Here is a 21,605-nt window from a genome sequence, read left to right on the forward strand (position 1 = left end):
CAGGCACACCAAGCTCCACAACCCCTTACAAGGCTTGCTGCTTCCAAAGACATTGCTACAGGACTGCAGAAATAGGCAGAAATGAGAGTGCCTTTGTGTTCACGTGGACTCAACTATGTTTTCCTGACGTTACATGGAGAGAGCTGCCAGAGCCAGACACCCCACCAGAGCCGGCCACCCTCCCACAGACAGAATGCTTCCTAGGCTCTCTTCCAAGCACTAACCTGGACCATTCACCTGCACTGCCTAGTGCCTAACAGATGAGCTTTAGCACTGACATAAACATTCTCCTTAAATGAGTAAAACTGCTTCTCCAGTCAAGCAGGGGCATGGAGGAGGCGGCTTCCCTCTTCCACCTGCCTTGACATCTGCTCTTTACCACACACTCACACAGTGGTGAGCTATCTGCTGTCAGCGCTTTTTCCAGCTCTTCTCAACTTTTCTTTTTCAAAGGCCAAGTATGCTGGTGTCAGCTATGGGTGACAACAGCCTGGCATGCTGCTGCCTCACACATGGGCAGCTGGAAATAGCCAGTTCCGTGACACTTTGATAATGTGGGATGAGAGCCAGGCTGCACACCACAGTGTGGGGATGAGGAAAGCTCATGGACAGGGTGGGCTCTGCTAAGGGAGGAGGGCTGCAAAGACATCTCAAAGCAGGAATGCGTCTTTGAAGTGGTGGGTGTTTTCTCTTGATGTGAAAAAAACCCCCAAAAATCCAACACACTCCCACTGCCCCCCCGCCAAAAAAAAAACAAACAAACCAAAACAAAACAAAAAACAAACAAAAAAAAAAAACAAAAAAAAAAAACCAAAACCAAAAACAAACCCAATGGACTTTTGGGGGTGTTCACATGCAAAAGAAGCTGGTTTTTCCTCTGTGTTTACATGAAAAAAAGCCCATCATCAAAGCCAAAGCAGAACTCTTGAGGAGAGGCAGAGTTGTGAGTTTTGAACAAAGCTAGAAAGGGACTTTATAGCACAAGTTACCCAAGAAACAGGAACAGAAAAAGTTCCACAGAAAATCTTGAGGTTCCAATGTCAGAGCTGCATTGGTCAGCTCTTTCTATATGAAGTTTTCCCTCATGGAAAAAGCCTTTTCTTTCAACTCAGTGGGCAATCTTTCTTTGCTGTACACACAGGCTTTCAAAAACACAACAAAACTCTTCAGAAAAGCATTCAGCTATTTCTGGAACAAAAATGGATGGTAAGCAGATGTTAAGCTCAGGCTAATGCCTTTTCCTGACCAGGTGCATTGCAGCTTGAGATATAAAAGAGAAGGAAAAAAATCACACTGGAGCCAAATCATTGCAATGTCATTATTATCCCTCTAAAATAATATAGGGGCAGGACAGTGCCTCATCCCATGCTCAGTCTGAAAGCAGTGTCCTCTTGTGCTCTTCTCCTATTTATGCAGTGTCACAAATGTGCAGGCAGCTCCTGAGGGAGGATGAGCCCAGGCCACGGTAAGGGAAGTTACCACAGAGCTCTGGATCCTGCTGAGGTCTTGATGAGCAGTTGGTAAAAACCAATTTCTGATAAACATGTGTCCCTAAGATGCCAAAACACTCTCCAGGGTCCATGTATAAATACTGTTAATATGCTACATCTGAAATGGAATGGGATGCACAGCCCAGCTCTGCAGCCCAATGCTCCCACTGTGTTATTTGAGAGCCATTGGCTACAAAAATGGAATGGAAGATGACATTAGTTGCCATCAGAATATTTCAGATTCTTTCTTCTTTCTTACAGCAACTGTAAGATGTTTAAAACAACTTTCCCAATGCAAGTCTGAGTCCTTAAGCATACAGAGGAAGAGAGGAAACCCTTCCAAACCATCCAGCTGTGCGGAGAAGAGGGGGAAGGGAAGAGCATTTCCTACAGAAATCAATCAGATTTTACAAAATATATTTGCTACCTTATGGCACTAAAAAGTGTTTTAAAAAAGTTTTTAATATTTAGATCTCAAATCCTGAAATGAGGAATCTTCTCCTGAGTCTGCAATTGCAGAATCAAATGATATGAAATGCTTTCATATCATTTGCTGAAATCCAAGAGCACAAATCACAAGCTGTTGTCTACAATCCAACTTGCAAGATGAGCATGTAAAAACACCCAGATTGCTTTATTTCTCAAATTAAAATTTGATTCTTTAATTTATTCTAAAACAATTTGATTTGCTTTTTTTTAAAGAAAAAAAATATGGGTGAAGGTCAGACTGTCTGGGAGGACACATATCAAGGTCTAATGTACCTCTGGAAAAGACTCTCAGTCTAGGATGGCAAACACACTTGGAGCTCAATTCTGCCACGTGAAGACTGGCTAAAGTTTTTCCCCCTGATTTCTGCCACTGAAGATGCATTGGTTAGGTCAGCAGTATGAGTGGAGCTCCCTGCAGAACAAAAGTGTTTCCCCACATGTTCCATACTTCTAAAAATAAAAAAATCCAAATACCGCATTTTAAGTTCCGATCCTCACGAGTGCTACCACTTGTGAGCAGTGACTGAAAATTCAGGTAGAATCTTTCTCTGTGACTGAAATCACCAGTCAGTTTCTAAGTGCCTTAGACAGCAAATTCCTCAGCACAACCATTAATTGTTGCTTTAAGAGTTTCAAGAGCACCAACAGGCATGCACAGCTTCTTTAAAGGCCAGAAGCAATTACCGCTAGAACTACATCTCTGCAGCTGTGCAGTCTAAATCCTGTCCCCTCAGCTTTGTGTATGCACCAGCACCACAATATGCACAGTCAGCTTATTTTACCTTATTTTTTCCAAGCTGCCATTCAGTGCTTGTGTTGTCATACAGACGAAGTAAGACGGCACATTTCTCATTTAAATCTTCAGGGAGAGTTAAGTTTCTCATGAGGACTTTATACCTGGCAACCAAAAAGTTTTTATTGCTTCATTTAAGTGATTAAGTTCTATTTTTGCCATATGATTCTTTTTACTTTTATTCCTCAACATGGGAATATTGACTTACACTTGAAGTCCACAAGTCAGTGTGTTTACCTTTTATAAAAGTCTTGAAAGGGCCTCCGGACTGGGAACCCAGCCCTCCGAATCCTGACCGTCTCCAACATCCCAGAATAGCGCAGCTGGTTAAGCACCACTGTCTGATCAAACTGGTCTGGCATCTGAAACGAGCAGGTTCAAAACAACAATTTTAATAGCAATGGTTAGAGATGGCAGGGGAAATAAAGAAGGGCAAATTGTACGAATCTGAAATGCACAAAGCCTAATAACTGGCTACACAATGTCTTAAAGGATATTAGCAATCCTGAGCATATAAAAATATCTAAATAATGGAAATCATGGGGTAATTACAGAATATAATTTCCATAGAAAGGACATTTACAGCCATTTAATCTCATCAACTGTCTCTTTCAATTTCATGGGTATTTGTAGGCTATTGCTGTGCAGGCAGAAACAACAGAAAGAAGCACAGGCAGTTAACAGGTCAACAGCTATAAGCTTGATTATTTTGCTTCTTCAGCAATTTAATTTAAAGTCCCTGTAGAGGATTCCAAATGTTGAAGATAAACAAATATTAGACATATGGATTTAATAAAAAACAAAACCAGAAGTATAGAAAATATTCAATTTTTGGTGTACTGACAATTGTCTGCTATGGATAGGGAGGAAAGTTTGCCAGTGATATCTCAAATCTTAAATAAGCTGTATTTAAAAGAGTTTCTATTTATTGCTATTCTGAACAGTAGAAATATTCTCTTGTGCAAACAGACCCCACCCTGCTCATCTGAAGTAATTTTTCCCTGGTTTTCCTGCAGTTCTTTCAGCAGTTTTCCACTCAGAAAACAGATAACCCCACATCCATTCAGTTACGCAATCCTGTGAATACTGGTCAGTATGGTTCTGCCATTGGGAGCCTCAGGAATGCTCTCATCCCATCTGAGAACTCCCTGAGTCACCTGTGTTTTCACCATGGTTTGAGGTAACCCAGACAGAGCCATGCAAAGCTGCTCAAGACAGCACTAATTGCTGGCAAAACATGGGCAACCCCCATGCGGAAATGCCACCACATGTAAACACACCATTTAATTCATCAGCATGAATTACCATCATTCACTTTAACCCATCAGCTGACCCTCCTCCACAGCCATTTGCAGAGCTGGAGCACAGTGTTCAGTATTTTGCAAGTTCAGGAGGTGAGATCTCATAGATACAGTCAGTGGTTCACATAAAGATCTGAAGTTCTTCAGCTGACAAAAGTGACAGCAAGATTAAGCCCTGGGAAACAGTCAGAGGACTATCTTGGTATTTATTAACTGGCTCTAATCATGCCTCTTGTTCAACTTAGCTAACAAATTACTCCCCCAAATTTTAACTTGACAAATAAATTCAACATAACAAATAAATTACACTCCCAAATTTTAACTTTTTATGAAATGTACCTTCAGGAAAGAAGACTCAAAAGTTCATTTTAACTATCCAGTATAACCTTTTCCATCAGTGCCTTTACTCATGAAACAAAATGCTGTGTGCTGGTGGTGACACCAGAGGGAGAAAAATTCTCTCTGAAAGATGGGAACAAACCCATCTTCCTCAATAATACATTTCATCTGGATTTTGCCATGGTGAGTCAAATCTCTGTATTTCAGTGAACACGCAGCATGAATGCTTTCAGTGAGGGTATCGATACTGTCATGGCTGGTATTGCCAGCAGGGTGTCCTGTATGTGCCCACTGTACGGCATCCAAGTGTCAGGGAACCAGCTTGGCAAAGCTGCCCTTTGCATGTTCATGCCTGCCTCTTTCTGTGCAGGCGGCTGATGCCTGATGGGAAAGGCAGGGAACGGACACAGACGTACACACAGAAATTGTAAGGAAAAGTTTTCACTTTTCACCTTGTGTAACTCAAGGCTGATGCTTGTCACAAGCAGACACAGCTCTTTTTTTTTTTTTTTTTCCTTTAACACTAAAACTACTTTTAGTCCTTTTACCCCACCCAAACTTGCTGGCTCAAAAGGTGATGTTTCTCTCAAGACTTGCAAACAGAACAGTATTTTTGGTGTGCTGAGGTGGGTAGGAACATGCATGGATGGGAGTGGGGATACACCACAGCCAGGCAAAATGCTGGTGACATGACAGATATCTCTCTCACTAGGCAAGGGAGCAGCTCCTGCTTTGAGAGACAGATGGCAGATGTATCACCTAACCCTTCTACGTTTTGGTAACATTTTGCCTACAACTACAGAAGTTTGAAAAAGCCCTGCTCTGTCACACAGAAGGTGGAAATGTCACACAGATACCTAATTTCAAACACCTGGAGTTTTTAAAAAAAGCATTAAACACTGCAAGAGATGTTAGCATGCTATCACCACAGGACAACATGGAGACCATTGCAACTTTAATCGACCACTTTAAATGCCTACGCCATCACTTTACATTACTCCCTATTTTTAATTACTCACAGACACATGAGACATTAAATTGAAGGGTCAAATCCTCCTGGCATATCATTGGAATTACAGCTGCAACAAGCATGGCTGCTTTGAGAAAACAGAGGGCTGGTGATAAGAGATGTGCTGGACTTATCTCTTATGCATTTCAATATGAAATACCAAAAGATTTCCTGCCCCCACAGCAGGGATAACCTTAAGCACAACTTCTAGCAGGACTCCTCACAAATAAAGAAATCAATTGTGTGTGCCTTTAGTGAACTAGAGTGCAAGAACTGCACATATCCCACTACTGAACTGCAGACACTTCTCAGACAGAGTGACAACAATTGCCACTTGAACACTGCTTGGTGCAGCAATGAGTTAAACTTGCAATAGTATCAAATCTCCATGTAAAGGGTTACCTGTGCAGCTGATGATCACCTTTCCCTCTTTACTGGTGCTCCTTCAGACTTCTGTGGTAAGCAAGCTAACCTTCTGATTGATACCAAAGAAACACAGGACAGAACTCAGCTCTGGGGTCTGCTGAATTTCTACCATTATTGCTGTTAAAGCTCGACTCGGTTCACAAATGAACACTTGGGAAGCAATTGTATTCTCTAGGAAAACTTCAGATAGACAACAGAACCATGACTGATTTTAAACAGTACATTTTCCATAGTAAAAATTTGAAGTCATTCCTAAAGCTAAGACTCCTGCAAAGTAAGATCAAATTTACAAAAGAAAAAGCAACAGAAAAGAAAGTCAACAGATAGCTTTCAAAATTGTCTCTGAAATGCAACCAACTAAATTTTCAATAGATATTTCACTTTTATCATGGAATGGCAGTGCTGAACCACTCCAGAACACAAAAATCACTGGACAACAGCTAGAATCACATCAGTCAAATCATGTTAAGGCACTGAGCAGTATCAGTGTGAAATTAATAACTACAAACAAGGTCTGTTCCACATGATAAGGGTGCTTTTTTTTGTGCTGCAGACACAACTTTTAATTCATTATTTCCTAGATCCAAAAGTCTCCACTGAATTTGCGCCAGACAGCACCAAAGCCAGGACTTTAGCATGACCTGGAGTCTCAACTGGTCTTTGGTTCCTTAAATTGCTAAATGCTTGCTCTGATCTGCAGTGAGTCTCCCAAAGGGCAAAGCTTCTGCCTGAAATCACAATTAGAAGCAGCCATTAGGACAGACATTTAGCACCTGTGCATAGTTTTAATAATAAAGTCGTTCTTCAGACTACAGCTTGACTGAGCTTTAAGAAAAAACTTTTCTTTTTCTTCCCCTTTCCTTGGACAGTACCTTTAGTGAAGACTCCAAGGTCTGAATAACACAGAGAACACAACATCTTTTTGTTCTGTGCATCATTTGCACAGGAAATCCATCATCTACTGAAACACAGAGCTTACCTGACATCACACTGTAGAAATCCTTCTTCCTCTCTGAACTTCTGGCTGCCTCACCAGAGTACAGACACAATAATGACGAATTACAACACCCTCACAGACTTTAGGTAGGCAGGAGGGAGTTAACAAAGAGACTGGCAAGAGGGATAGGGGTGAGAGGAGAGAAGGAAAAAATCCCACTCCTTTGTTTCTGGATTTCTCTATAAGAACTTGAGCAGAACTATGTCAGTTTTGCTACTGTGTCTTTAAACTGTTGATTTTCCAGCTTTAAAAAGTCTTTCATGGAAAATACATGCAGAGAAAGAAAAGATGAAACAGATAAGATGAAAAAAACTAATTTTCTAAATATAAACACCATTAACCTTTTTTTTTCAATGTCTTACTTTCTTTAAATCTGCTCTTTCACTCCTAAAATGAAATCCTGGCAGTTTTACTCTGGAGAAAACCACCAGAAATTAAGAAGAGTCCAGTCTTTCTCTGCTTTATAGGGGGTTTGGAACTAGTTTTCACATACAAATGTATATATTTGGTCAGAAATAGCAAGATTTACTAAGCTAGATGTTTCTGAAATGGTCCCTAGGGTCTTCTGATTTCAGTCAACAGCTCCATAAGTCAAAACAAATGCCAGGCTTTCCTCACAGACAAGTTTGAAAAATGTGACAAATTTAATTTCTAATATTTATAATCTAACTGAACTGATATGAAGAATTCTGCATGCCCATTGCTTGCCTTTTTTAAACCAAATTATGCTCAATGATTCTTATCCAAATGTACTGCGTAGCAGCCTTTACTGGTGTCAAAGATTCAAGGCAGTAATCTGAAAGAAGTGAAAGGGAAATGTCCTCACCTGCAATAGGAATATGCTCTAGGACACCAGGACAGGCAGGGATAAGGCCTGTCAAACCTGGAGACTGCAGCTGCACAGCTGTGTGTGTCATCCCCCTACCTCCAACAAATCATTTCACCCTCTGCTTTTTTAGCCATCATTTCTTCAGTCATTTGCACCATCAGTTTTGATGACAACAGTTTATTCAACAGATTTTCAAGCCCACAATTTATGTGCTTTCAGCACATAAAGTAAGGAGCATTAAAACCTGTGCATGTCCTGCCCAAGGACCTGGAGCATCTGACCCCACTTACCTAAAAGCCTATTTCCAAGGAAGAAACCCTCTACATTTTTCTCTAGCATGCAGCCAGCTCCATCTGGAAGAGGTTGGGTCGAAACACAGACAAGTTTTTTGGAAGGTATTCCCTTACTGTCCCAGAGTACTTGTGTCCAGATAAACACCATAAATATGCAGGACAATAAAAACAAAGAACATGCCACAGCTATTTTTTATTTGGGATTTCTACTGTATGGCACTGACAATTCAAGGAATATTTGAATAAACCTGAAATAACAGTAAGTGTTTAACGTGTCCAAAGTTCTCCTGGCCTTTTTCCATACACACACCCCAAAAATCAATGAACACCCTTTAAAAATAACTAACACTGCTGGTGGTGTAACTTGCTAGAAAAAGAACTTGGGTATATTGCAACAATTCTGGTGCCTCCAAGAACTTCCGCTGTAAACTCCATGCCAGATTTCGCTGCAAGCTCAGTAATGACATTCTGGCTCTTTTTACAGTCTCTACAGGTCTGAACCTGAAAGCACTGCCTTTACCAGCAGCAATCATTTACACCATTAGCTGATCATTTCAACTCTTACTACTGCATCTGACCAGCATCACTCATCTTGCAGCCCTGAGTATTTCAGATAAGAGACAGACTGCAAAATTAGCCACTCTCATGCCACAGGTTAGAGTTTCTTGTGCTAAAAATAGTACTGCATAGAAGGAACACTGTAATTTTAGAGGTCTTCTACTCTACCAAAACAGTCAAAGCAGGAGCCTCAATAAATGAATGTGAAAATGCTTTTGTATTTATATTCAGCCTGTCACCCAGCTTACTTTACAAGTAAGGGCATCCCAAGGACATTTTTAAGACTACAACCCATTTAAGAGCTATGAGGCAGTGCATTGCTACACTGACTATTTGCACTAGTGTTTTAAGATTTCAACTCATCAAGACACTGTTGAAAAAGATCCATCCACAAAAATGCTGTGGTTGTTTTTCAGGTCCTGCTTGACTATATTCAGCAAGAGAAGAGCTGGAAGTAGCTGCTTTGTTGGGGAAAAGATGCTCAAATGATTCTGACTGGCTTGCTGAGATTTCAATGCTTTCATCAACAACAATAAAATCACAATTGCAGGGCTATTTAATATACTTTTTATTAGTCATTGTCCCTGTACACTTGCATTTCAATCTTTCTGTTTGGTTTGTATGGACTAAAACTACTCCTGAGTAAATATACAACATCCTCTTTGTGAGCCTTCCTTTTTAAAGGTATCCATAATTTCTTCTAAAGGAAGCTAAGATTTGCTACCTCTCTCATATGGGCCCAGAGGAATGCTAGCTACTCAGAATGACTTATTTCTTACACCCTGGTTACAATTTCATGGAATAGGAACAGATTGTTAAAGACACAGGCTTAAATGCTGAAGATACCAAAGTTTTCTAAGGGCATATTTAGAGCTCTGTAAGTAATTGCCTAAACTTTCAGCTGAAGTGAACCCTTGTTGTTTGAATACATTATTCAGGGCCTCTATTGAAATGCACAGCAAGTCCCATGTGCTGTTTGTCCCAGAACTGCAGGACCATCCATGTGAGACAGGCAATTAAAAGCATTTGGTAAACAGGGATTTAAGGTTTGAAGCCTTGCTGTCAGGGTCTCAGCACACTGACAGAAGGTGTGACTCACAGCACAGACCCCAGCTGGAACTTTTCATGGACCCTCCTTTCCACCTGTGTGTAATCTGCTGCCGTTTAATCCGAGGTCGTCCTTACTAAAGCCTCTGGTCCCTGCAGACTAAACCCCAATCTGGCCTCATTCTCCTCACATTGTGAGTAATCAGCAGGCTTCTGAAGAAAATCAATCAGGCTGCCTGAGCCCCAGACCTAACAAGAAGAAACATGCTGTGAGGTACTAATTGCAGGGAGAGCTATCCTTCCTTACCAACCCCATGTCAAGACAACCAACACCAACATCTTCATTGTTCATTATGGGTTAAGAAGATTTGTGCACACACCACTCCACATCTGCTGAGGCTGCACACAGACTAGCTGCAGGGAAAAACCCTGACCCTCCATGTCATCTAATAACTTATACAGACTGAGACCTCACCCTTTTTTTTTTGGGGGGGGGGGTGGGGTTTGTTTTTTTTTGGGGTTTTTTTGGTTTTAATTTTTACACTCTACTATCACTCCTCCATGACAGACATTTTCTCAATAGCTTACAAGATGTTTTTTGTTATTTGACAATTTACTGGCAGGCTGGACATATAAATACATTACTAAATGCTTAAAAGCAGTAAAACATGTTTTACCATGGTCCCTCTAACATGATTTCTTCAAATAATGGTGCTTGGTATCAAGCATTTATTCCCAGAAGATACAAAGTTTCATCAGGGAATAGAAAACTAAGATGGAAATACTTGAGAGAACATGTTGAAGATGAATTTCCTGTTGCACAGCCAAAGCCAGACACAGCTGTAAAATCTTGTAGCAATCTGTGTAAGAACCTAGTCCTGTGCATTTCTAATACCTGGTGCACTGTTACTACAAGTAATCTCACCCCTGAAACCCTCCAAGAAGTCAGTTCTCACTGATATGCTAACACAGGATCACTTCAGCAGTACATCCTCAAATGGTATTGCAAATAACTTTGATCCACATTATCACAATTTTCTTTGCTCTCCCTGGTGACACAAAACTGAGCAACCTCTTTTCAGACTACAGCTGCTTTCAAAGGAAGAGAGGATATAGGGTTATTGCCTCCTCTTCTCTACAGCAGGTTAAGTGAAAAGGCTGAGGTGGAAGAACCTCACTTCCAACTCATGGGTGGAGGGCGCTAACATTGCATTCCACAGAGGGACAAGGGACATCAACTCCTAGAGTACAAGAAGAATAGAAGAGGATTCTGAATCCAAATCTGTATTCCTATCTTCAGTCTTGGGCACCCACTTGCTGCTTCTCTAGATCTCATCACACACTATCTCTTTAGGATCCCATGCCCAAATGGCATTTACTTCTTGATATTCTTCTATTTTGAGGCATTGTTTAAAGAGAATACTTAAAATTCACTGCTATTTCGGAAGTCAGTTCAGTGATTTGTGAGCAAACCTGTGCTGCTCAGCTGTGTGACACAGCAATCAAGAATCAGACCTCTGCAAATGACAAGATTTAGAATAATAAAAGGGTCGGTTGGCTTTAGTTGATTTAAATGTGGAGTGTTCCTGCTTGTTGCAAGGCCCCAAAGGCCTGCAACTTCATAGCTAAAAAAATTAAAATCAAATTCGAGAAGCATTAAAAAGTCAGCACTTGATCACGCCCCCTTTTCAATACTGAGGCCACCAGCAGTTTCTGCAATGCATTTTGCCCCTGCACACAGTTCATTCTCTCCATGTAAGGTGCCTACAAAGCACAAGGCTGACGTAATGCTCAGACTTGCTGCTCCGTGCCTTCTCAAGCAAGGAAATGTTTCAGAGCCATTCCTCTGCCGAGAAAAAGTATGTAGTTTTATAAAATCTTCTCCTAAGTAGCCCTTTCTCCTCTCCTTCCTGTACCGAGCCTGTTGTTCGAAAGCCATAATGGGAAATCAGCCAGGCTTAAATCACAGCCAATATCTGCTATGTGCAAATGAGGAACGCCACAAAATATTCAGCCGAGCAGCTTTGTGTTGCTAGGACACCCGAGGTCGGGCAGCACTAAAAGGGCAGATTATTCCCACCCCGGCACAGGGCTCCATTCACAGCTGCCTCTGGGCTCCGCTACCCAACCCTCCCAGAGCATCCCTGCCTCCCAGCTCCCTGCACTGGCCCTTGCCAGAGTGCCCAGCACACAAGCCCCCCTAGGGCAAAAATGCCCCAGTGGGCTGCACATGACTCTGGCTGATTTGGATAATTTCCAAAGGCTTGCTTCAACCTGGGGGAGCCCAGGGTACTGGGACGGTGTTCTAGAGTGGGGATCCAGCAGACTTGCAGTGTATGGTCTGGAGATCTCCTTTAAGTATCAGGAACCCTGCAACACGGCATTTAAGACCATTTTTAAGTCTAGATAGGGGAAATTCAAGTTTACAGAGGTGATGGAGATCCCTGTGATCAGCACAGATGTCTACCTAGCTGACAGCAAGAACTGTGTCACGGTCCACATGAACGGCTCAGCTCAATCCCATGTAACTGGTGTGTTAATTACTATGGCATCATATATCTCAGTACATCTCAGAAAGCATCAGTCTAATTTTGGCATTTTTCTTAGATTTTGGTCCCCTGAGCTGCTGTTCCTGTATTCCTATACATTCTTACATTATATACTCAGGACTTGCTTTGCAGATCTGCAACTGACTAGACAAGAGACAAGACCAGTGAAATGTGTGTGTGTGTGTGTGTTTGCAGGGCAGGGGCAGAAAAAGAAGGGAGTTGTTTGTTCTTGCATACATTAATTTCACAGAAAAAGGCAATAAATTCTCCTTGGACAGCTTTGTTATAACACAACAGTCCTATCCCATCCTCCCACTGAGAGCTGGAGAGTCTCCTTCAGTTCTTTAATATTTCTGAGAACTGCATCAAAATCAAAATAGGTATTTCTGGTAATTCTGAAATTTCTGGTGTAAGTCAAACAAAAAGCCCCTTTACTGATTTCTTCATATTTTATATAAACATAAGATGGAAGAGCTGTGGATCACAGCTCTCCATGCTGCCACACAAGTGAGTCAACATCACATTGGGCCAGAACAGCAGGAACCTCCTGTGACTTTTGCATTGATACTAATTGCATTCAGTAGAGAAAAAAAAACCCACCACTGTCACATCATTGCAACAGGTTATGCACTGACAAGCATTAATATTACTTTTTTGTTCCAATTCCTATAAAACTGTGAAGTAAGAGTTAACTGTAGAGTAAATTCACTTTGCTTTATTAGCATAGTGCAGGGTTATCCAAAATGAATAGCAATAAACCTCCTTAACATCAATATGGTCATCAAAGTAAATATTACCTGATTTATCTACACATACGTATCTAAAGAGCGAGAGAAAGAATGAATTATAATAAATGGTAACAGTACATCAGGATCTAACTAATTTACCATTCAACTGCCTTCTGCGTGACTTAATTGTGATGCCACTGCTCATCTCCTCCAAGCCTGCAGAATTCACAGTCATGGATGCTGGTCAAGAACCCTTTGTTTCAGTAAGGTTTAGTTCCATCTTCATTTAGTTACATGAACCACACATTTGGTTGACTCTATCCATTTTTAAGATGATTTTGTGGAGAAAACTCCTGCCCTTACTTACGGCCTGACAATCTGTTGTGTCATAGTCAAATAAGAATATGCCTCTTCTTGTCCTAGAAGTGGATTTTTTTCTATCCCTCTTCCATATTTTCTGATCATGGTGAAAACAGAGTGTTGAGACTCCATGAGTGGTTAAGTGCATTTTCACTGCTGCTTTACCAGCATTCTTTCCCAGGAACTGGCCAGCTGCATGAAACACACACAACTGGAAGCAATGGATGTAACAAGTCTTGTCTTCTCTGCGCAGATGATTTGTGACTTTAGGCTGGGCATGCACTGTAAGGGAGGTGCACAAATGTCTCGCCCCTTCACAGCTGTGTGACGAGGTATTGTGGCTCCAGGTGCTTTGTTACATGCTGGCCAAAACAGCATCAAACTAGAAATAACTTATGCAAAGCATTTACATGTGTGCTTGGAGCTCATTGAGGCCAATGAGATGTACATGTCTTGTAAGAACCATGCTGATTTGAGATGCGCTACGTTGTGCATGCCAAGGGTCACAGGGAAATGCAATTTTAGATGGCTGAACAGCTTCCCTGAGAAATTCCTAGCCTGGCTTACGTATACAACCCAACATAACCCTTAATGTATGACTCAGAAGGGAACACTTGAGATAAAATCAGCTTTCCTAAAAGCAATTTTGTTTGACATATGAATTGTGTGCCTACATTAAAAACTTCCTTGAAGCTAATTTAAGTGTTGCACCACTTCTAATAAAAATCATCATTTCTCCCTTTGAAATACTACTTTTAATTGATGAGGCTGGTCACTATTTCTTTTTGGCTAAGTATGTAGTATGCACAAATGGTGTGTTTGGCAAGCTGCAGATGGACATACTCATCTTCATCATGCTGAATCTGGGGCAGCCATTTGTTTGAGAAAGCCAGTATCACAGATGATCTGGCATTTATCTGGCTTTCTGAAAGTGGATGTCTTCTCTCAACTCATCTACATTATCTCTGCTTAGCTAAATAAAGGTTTGGAGATCCCTCCACATACTTAGGAGATTTCTAGATCTACTGAGAGTGAGCTTCAAAAATTCCAGGATTGATTACATCATGTAAACAGTGGAAACAGAATATAGCACTATGAGTTTGGTGACAAAATTGCCTTCTCTACACTAGATATTGTATAATAATCATGGGTGTGTGCCACAATCCAAAGTGCCTGCCAAAACAAAAAAACTTGCCAGTGTCCCAAATGATTTACATGGTGCAATGGGCTTTTTGGCAACCAGCAACTTCACAAACCTGAACTGTGTGCACTTGCCTGATGCTTGGGATCAAGCAACAAAACAAATACTGCCCACAAAGCCTGAGGAATTGTGCTGCTATCACCTCCCCAGCAAAGCTCCTGTAAGCAGCACCAGCTGCCCAGCTCCCTGTTTCCAGAACGGGGAATATGCATCGGGAATGTGGAGAGGAGACAAACCAATGAGAGCAACCTCAAACCTCATCATGCATCAGCCAAAAACTTCCTGTAGGTTAGACTGACCACCCTTCCAGCTCTGATGATGTCCTCAAACAGACTTTACAGCTACTTCCACTTCATACAACTGAAACCACAACCTGACTGCTATGGACAGTGATAGGAATGGACCTGCCTTGCTATTGAGGTTTATAAACTGCCTAAACCCACCAGAAACAGTAAATTCTTAGTATAAAACAACAAAGATAAAACACTTTGATGTGCTTTGAGTAAGCATTTTGTGTTTAATATTTCATCTGATGAGGTGGCACCAGATGTTCTGAAGTGTACATAGTCCTTACAAATGGATCATAGTGAGGTTCCCCCCAAAGTCTTTGCTGCATCCTGTTAAGAATAAATTAAGAAAACTCACATATATGTATGTATGTAAACAAATAGATACAGTCAAAGACACAAAGGTTTAGTAAATGATCCAAATTCTACTCTTAAACAACATTAACTCCTGCTCTTCACACAGATTTTGTGCTTTGAGGGTAGCTTTGACAAAGATCTGTGAATAGCTGTGACAGCACTCTAACTTTCAGTAATCTGATTTTTATGTTATATCCACTGTTGTTAACCTTTCATTTATGCTACAGGTTGTAAATACATTTTTTGAATAAGCCAACAAATGAGAAACAAAATAAATTTTATCTTTTTTGAAAGTAAGCAGATTTAGCAACAGAAATACTGAATACATATCATCAATGTGCATACAACAAAACCCGCTACATTTTGACTGACCACCTCTGCTACCACTTGGGGTTTAAAAGGACGTATTTTAACATCAGTGAGAGAAGAATAACTACAAGTTATGGCAACACTGTTTCCTGGTCCCATAGGAACTTTATCAGATCATGTACACTCCATCTAGATTTGCAAGGCAAATCTGGGGCTGCACTTCTTGAAACCAGAATAAAACTCCCATAGACTTCAATGATGCAGGATCAAACCCATTCCCTTCATAACAGGTTTTCTCAAGCAATTTTATCCTAATTTTCTACCCTGTGGCTGAATTCTAATGTTTGCAGAGACTAGCACTTTAAGTGGGAAAGCAAGGCACAAACTGCACATCCTAGAAGCAAAGGCAATCAGTGGTGAACATCATTATTTTACCTGCTGTGTTAGAGGACTATTTCACTGGGGGCAGAAGGGAGAATTGACACAGCAAAGAAGGTCAAAATATATCAACTAACTGCTATGCTGTCCTTTCCCTTACTACTGCAGTATATTTTCCCCAGGCATTTTCCATTTCCTGTATTTCTATGCAAAAAAAAATAAAGTTTCTCCAGTAAAAATCAAAATTAATTGAGACTTCTGAGTTCTGAAGATACATTGTTTGACTCCCCCCCACCCCAAATACACTTGTCCCCAGTATTGCTTTCTTATAATGCAATCAATGCGAAAATACATGCCCTATGACTTAATAAATGGCAGGATACTATAATCCTTAACTTCACATAGCTGGTTTTACTGAATATACACTATGGACTGATCAACAGAAAAGATCTTTCTCCAGAAAGCAGCCCATCACTACAACAGAGGTCTTCCCCCATCTGCATACACAGCTCTACTTCTGTCGACTTTTTCCCAGCTCTGCAAACAATCACCCCTTTAACTTTCAAACAAAGTGTGATTTATTAAAGCAGACTGCTTGGCAGCAAAGCTCTTCTGGAGTTCGAAAATATGATTAGACCAGTAAATTTAGTTCTTTTTTCATAAACTTGATTCTGCATGCATTTACCCTCTTTAAACGAAAATACAAGCACAGAAACATTTCCAGTACAGCTTGCTCAGGCAAACTCCAGGTACTTTCTATACTTTTTTTACAAGTCCACTGCAGCTTCAAGTATGCAAAATTAAGATAATTTAAAAACCTGCATGAATTAAACCCCTTACCTTTCAAGACATTTTCCCTCTTCAGCGTTCGTCCATTGTGAAAAACCGAATCTTTAGCAGTTTTTTTTTGCAGCTATGCGCACACACACACACAGAGACACTCACAGAACAGAGCTTTCTTCAGCTCTGGTATTTCAAGTCTTTCATGTGATATCTTTGGCTGTACTTGCTTAATTCATTCCTGCTGCTACTCAAAGGAAGTCAAGCCTAGCGAGGGCTGGCTCTACAGCAATCACTGAAGATATTCCTGACTAACAGGACACGAGGGCTAATCTCACCTTATAGGCAGCAAGAATGTAAATATATTTAACAGACAACAAATTCCTAAACCTTAAGAGCTAAAATGCACAATATGCCCTATGACACAGGTTAGCAAGGAAGAGATCTGTAAACTTTAAAGTTTTTGCTAAAGAACAATGCTCTGTACCCCAGTGATGCTTTTGGAGCTCTAGAGATGTCTATTTATCATGGACTGTACATGTTCCCTTGGAGTAGTTACCATGAGAACACAGCAAACAGGATTTGAATGTAAATTGCCATTTAGAGATGGGGGGATTTTTTTTTGTAGTAGTAGTTAAAGAAGAAAACTTCCAGAGCTTGATGAAGTACACAGTTTTTCAACGCATACATTTGCATGACAATGTTTGCAATTCAAATGCTTTGTAGAGCGTACAAGAAGGAAGAAAAGCCAAGTTCTTTGCTGGTATTTATAAAAAGCAAATACTTCAGACTTGGGATCAGTAGTTGCAATTCCTCGATTGCCTATCTATGCCACATAGTCACGTATAAAGGAATTCATAAGCCACAAATCATCGATCAGGTGGCACAACATGCAAGAATTATTGTAGTGCCTTAAGACTGCTGAAGCAGTCAAAGTCTTTCTCACTCTTAGATATAACACTGAACTACATAGCAAACATTGCACATTAAAAATATCCCACACCGGGCATTTGATTTTTTCACAGAATTGTTATGATACTTTGCCCTCTGGGACACCCCCATCCAAGTCCCTCCCAAAGCAGCAATTGCTCCCCATGTGTCCCTCCATCCTGCTTACATACTGCCACAGTTACTATCCAAGATCCAGAAATTGCCCCTACCACTTGTGGACAGAGTCCTACCAAATGATACATGCTGCAAAACATGCAAAACTCTTGTCTGCCTGCTCTGCCTGGAGTTGAGTGCAACCTTTACAGCAGAGTGTCTGCTGCCTCGCCTGCAGCATCCCATCTCAGCTCTCTGTCCCTAGTCTTAAACAGCTCAATTTTAAACCCCTTAACCACGGTCACTGAAAGACAAACCCTAATACACTTAGCAAAGGAATGCCTTGTCAGCCCTGCTTAGCAAACAACAAACCTTGATGAAGAAGAAGAACATGCCTTGTCTGGGTGAATGCCCGGAGAGTGGAATGACCTACTTCAGACCAGCAAGCGGGGATACTCTGAGATGGGGACAAAGGGACAACCCAGTGGCTCTCAGGCAGCATAACCAAGAGGCTGCACCACAGCAGTGATGGGAGTGATCTTTCAGAGAGGACACTGAAGCATGGCTTACATATAGCACGGAACACCTTGTTCTTTCAGACAGGGATTCAGATTCACACGTAACATTACTGCCAGCACTCTGCGAGCAGGAGTGATTGCTTTCCTCACACCCACTCTCCCTACCACTTTTACCTAAGGAATGAGTCCTCTAGCGCCTGACCTAATTACTCAAGTGATGTGTCAGAAAATGATGCAGCTGGGACATACTCCACAAGTCTTGATTTGAAGCTATGTAATTCTGTAAAACCCAAGGCGACAAGATCCAGGTAGCTGAATTAAGTGGCGTTGGCCAGGCACGACACCACACCTTCTGACTGCGCCTTCCTGGTTATGAATAATAAAGCCTTCTGAGCTAGTTAAAGGGTAAGGAGGATAAATTGTTTGCAATTGCTGACCTGCGAGATCAGGCCAGCATGCTGTGTTTTTGGGAAACAGTTGCTCCTTTCCCAAATGATGAGTCTGACCCAAGCAAGAGCAATCTGTGCTCACAGCCTGTGGCTCTGCTGCCTCCAGAAGCAATGACAGCAGTAATTGGCAGCCAGAAAGCTTTCTTAAACCAAGTATTTATTGAGAACAACTGAGATTAAAGAGAGATTTTAAAAAAAGGCAATAAGGATCTCTAATATGTGAGCTGCTTATACGGCTGTAAATGAATACTGCTAGACCTTAACTTTCTACAGCCAGCCACACAACAACCCAGCAACTCCACCTGGGCTATATTATCTATTTCCTCTACTTTCAAAGTATGACAGAGTAACTATTAATGTGATCAGACTATCTATTACCTTTCCCTTATGGACAACAAGTCAAATTTACCCTGTGATCTGCCAGCTCCCAGTACCAGACACCACTGCAGCTTTGCTGCAGAAAAGATACCCCAGGGCTTGGCAACTGACTAAACCATAGAGACACCTCCATTTAGGGCCTAACACTTTTTAGCTTTTAACTGCTGGGCTCAGCATATTTAAAAACCCACAAAGGCATCTGCTCCCCTCTAAGGAGACCCAGAATCTGCTGAATTTTATTGTATAAAGCAAATGCTTGGTATACAACTCCAATAGGATGGCCACAGAAGTTGGGAACTTGACCACCTTATTAAGGATAATTTTTTTTTTTTAAAAGGACTTCTGAAAGTAAAGTTATCCAGATGCTTAGCAATCCTGTGCCTCAGGTACCGTAGAATACCCCTGAAGTTCAGAAATTTTCTGCCTGAATCTTTCAAGGTTATGTGTCAGTGCTCTTCCCAATGCAGTACCATTAAACTTGCACTCTTCTTATCCATATTTCTGCAAAAAAAAAATCTTCCTAGAAGGCAAACTCAGTAATTCATACTGAGTCTCAATATGACAATACTGCAATTCCAGCTTGACAACCAGCTCACCTCCTGCGTTCCCTGCACTTGTACCTGCTCCACACCCTGCACACAATCACCCTTGCAGATGGGGTCAAGCTCTGCTATCACTGTTCCTTTGCACTGCATTCCTGAGCTGTACTTCTACCTGGTGTTTAGGCTGGTATCATGCTAAACTTACATCTGTAATGATTCAGAGCTATTTTAAGAACACAACTTTAATTCAGGCGCCAAGCAAAATAGGTTTGTATCTTATTTCAATTAGAGGACAAACTGCTTGCTATTCTAGGGTGTCTCATGGTCATTAATGATCTATGCCTCAAAGTACACTGGAGGTGCCAATAGCCATACCTTGATCCCTTCAAATGGCTCTGTCTCCAGAAGGGATGTTAACAATCTTATTGCCTTGATACTAATTTTCCCAGAATGAATATGGAGCATGATAGGACTCTAAGAGCAGTAGACTTCACAGAATTTATTACAGACTTTTTTCTACCATCTTCCTTTGAACTGCTAAGGTATTACCACTTTCATTTTTCCTGTTGCTCCCTGTAGCCCCTATCCTGCAGTAGCTTTACAATACGGTTTAATTTTGTCTCACTTATTTACCAAACCTAATTAAACTTCAAGATTAAAAAAAAGTTAATATACAAACCAGAAGAGAAACAGAATTGTTCCTTAAGAGATCACAAGGTCTGAGAGAAGGCAGCTATTATCTTGACAGTGACAGGACTATCACTACAACAGAGGAATGAGACAGACAATAAATGACCAGACAGACATGAGTGGGGACCCTGGAATCCTGTTGTCTGGTGTCACTCATACAACTTTCCTATAAAAACACTTTAAAAAGTTAAATTTTTGTCTACATCAAATACTTCATGTGAACTATAATTAAGCCAGAATTTTGTCTATCAGGACCAAACTGGCCTTAGATCTGTAACCAAAGAGAAGTGCATGCATCTATTTATGTGCAGGAGAGAATGGCCACATCTGAACCTGCTGAAGTCTCGAGAACAGGGGATTATAAAAACAAGCTGTAATAACTGAGATTTTGAGAGACCAGAACAGCTGAGGCCCTGCAGATGCTGGAGGTGGGGCCACTCAGTATGATTATACCAGTATTGTGCCACTAGATATTATGCCAATGTATTTTCAAGAAATAGCCTAAATGGAAACAGGAACCTGAGAAAGCACTTGAGCCAAGCTGCCCAAGGCTGGCTGCTTCTAGGCAACAGGAAAACTTCTGCCTCTGAAACAGCTTGAATAGGAAGTTTAGATCTTAAATTTACTCTGATATGTCTCCTGAATAGCATCAAGGCTTAGCAACTTTATTAATAGCAGCAAGCTGGAAGAACATTCAGCTGATGATTTTAGCAATGGCTGCAGCTTCTTTCAAAAAGACAGTCTTTTTTTTTTTGTTGTTGGTTTGGTTTTGTTGTTGGGGTTTTTTTGTAGTGTTTGTTTTTTAATTTAAGGTACACGAAGAAAAGGAGACAGATCAGAAAAGGGAAGTTTGCAGGGAGGAATCAATATCAAATAAAACAGGAGACAGAAAAAGAAACATGAAACCAAGAAACAGAGAAAGATGTGCTAAAGTTCAAAGGGATGAAATGATACATAGTTCTGCCAGCTGCAGTGAAGATAAGGGGAGCTGAGGAGAAAGACACTTCATTAGCAGAAAACACTCATTAAGCATACCAAGTGGAAAAGTTTCCATGTTATGGATAGTTCAGAACAGATTGGAAATTGTGAAAACAGATACCCTGATTGTTCTGGGGTCTCCCAAAGATTAATGGGTCCTCTGTCCTTCTGTTTGAGGCCTGCCTGCCGAAATGTCTTGTGACAAAAGGTCATGTACTCCATGCGCTCCCTTTAGGAAATTGCACTAATGAGTGTAGAACCTGCTTTCATATGTAAATGTTCAGCGGTTTACTGCTTAAGCTGAATTGTTTTTGCTTGCCACTGCAACATATTTAAAAACTGAACTTTAGAAAAATTAAAACAATGAAATAATTACTGTAAATTATCACATCTGCTACCAACATGAATATGCTTCAATATCTAGAACAGCAGAGAAAGTATCTTGATATACATTCTGCTTTTCAAAGGCTTGAATTTGACTTCTAT

General features: G+C 40.9%; 2 protein-coding genes across 2 annotated transcripts in view; both read right to left on the bottom strand.

Moving 5' to 3' along the window:
- Window positions 1-20,135, bottom strand: part of RETREG1 (reticulophagy regulator 1) — a 124,255-nt gene extending 104,120 nt beyond the window's left edge. Inside the window, exon 1 of the mRNA XM_068197115.1 lies at window positions 20,131-20,135. The gene's annotated coding sequence lies outside the window, so the exon portion shown is untranslated. The remainder of the gene's footprint in view (window positions 1-20,130) is intronic.
- MYO10 (myosin X) overlaps window positions 1-21,605 on the bottom strand; it is a 163,634-nt gene that overhangs the window by 26,764 nt on the left and 115,265 nt on the right. Inside the window, exons 20-21 of the mRNA XM_068197079.1 lie at window positions 3,010-3,134; window positions 2,762-2,876 (exon numbers count right to left, since the gene is read on the bottom strand). Of these exons, the coding sequence (XP_068053180.1) occupies window positions 2,762-2,876; window positions 3,010-3,134 (240 nt within the window). The remainder of the gene's footprint in view (window positions 1-2,761; window positions 2,877-3,009; window positions 3,135-21,605) is intronic.

Source organism: Anomalospiza imberbis, chromosome 1 (assembly GCF_031753505.1).
Source record: "Anomalospiza imberbis isolate Cuckoo-Finch-1a 21T00152 chromosome 1, ASM3175350v1, whole genome shotgun sequence".
NCBI classification, from domain to species: Eukaryota; Metazoa; Chordata; class Aves; order Passeriformes; family Viduidae; genus Anomalospiza; species Anomalospiza imberbis.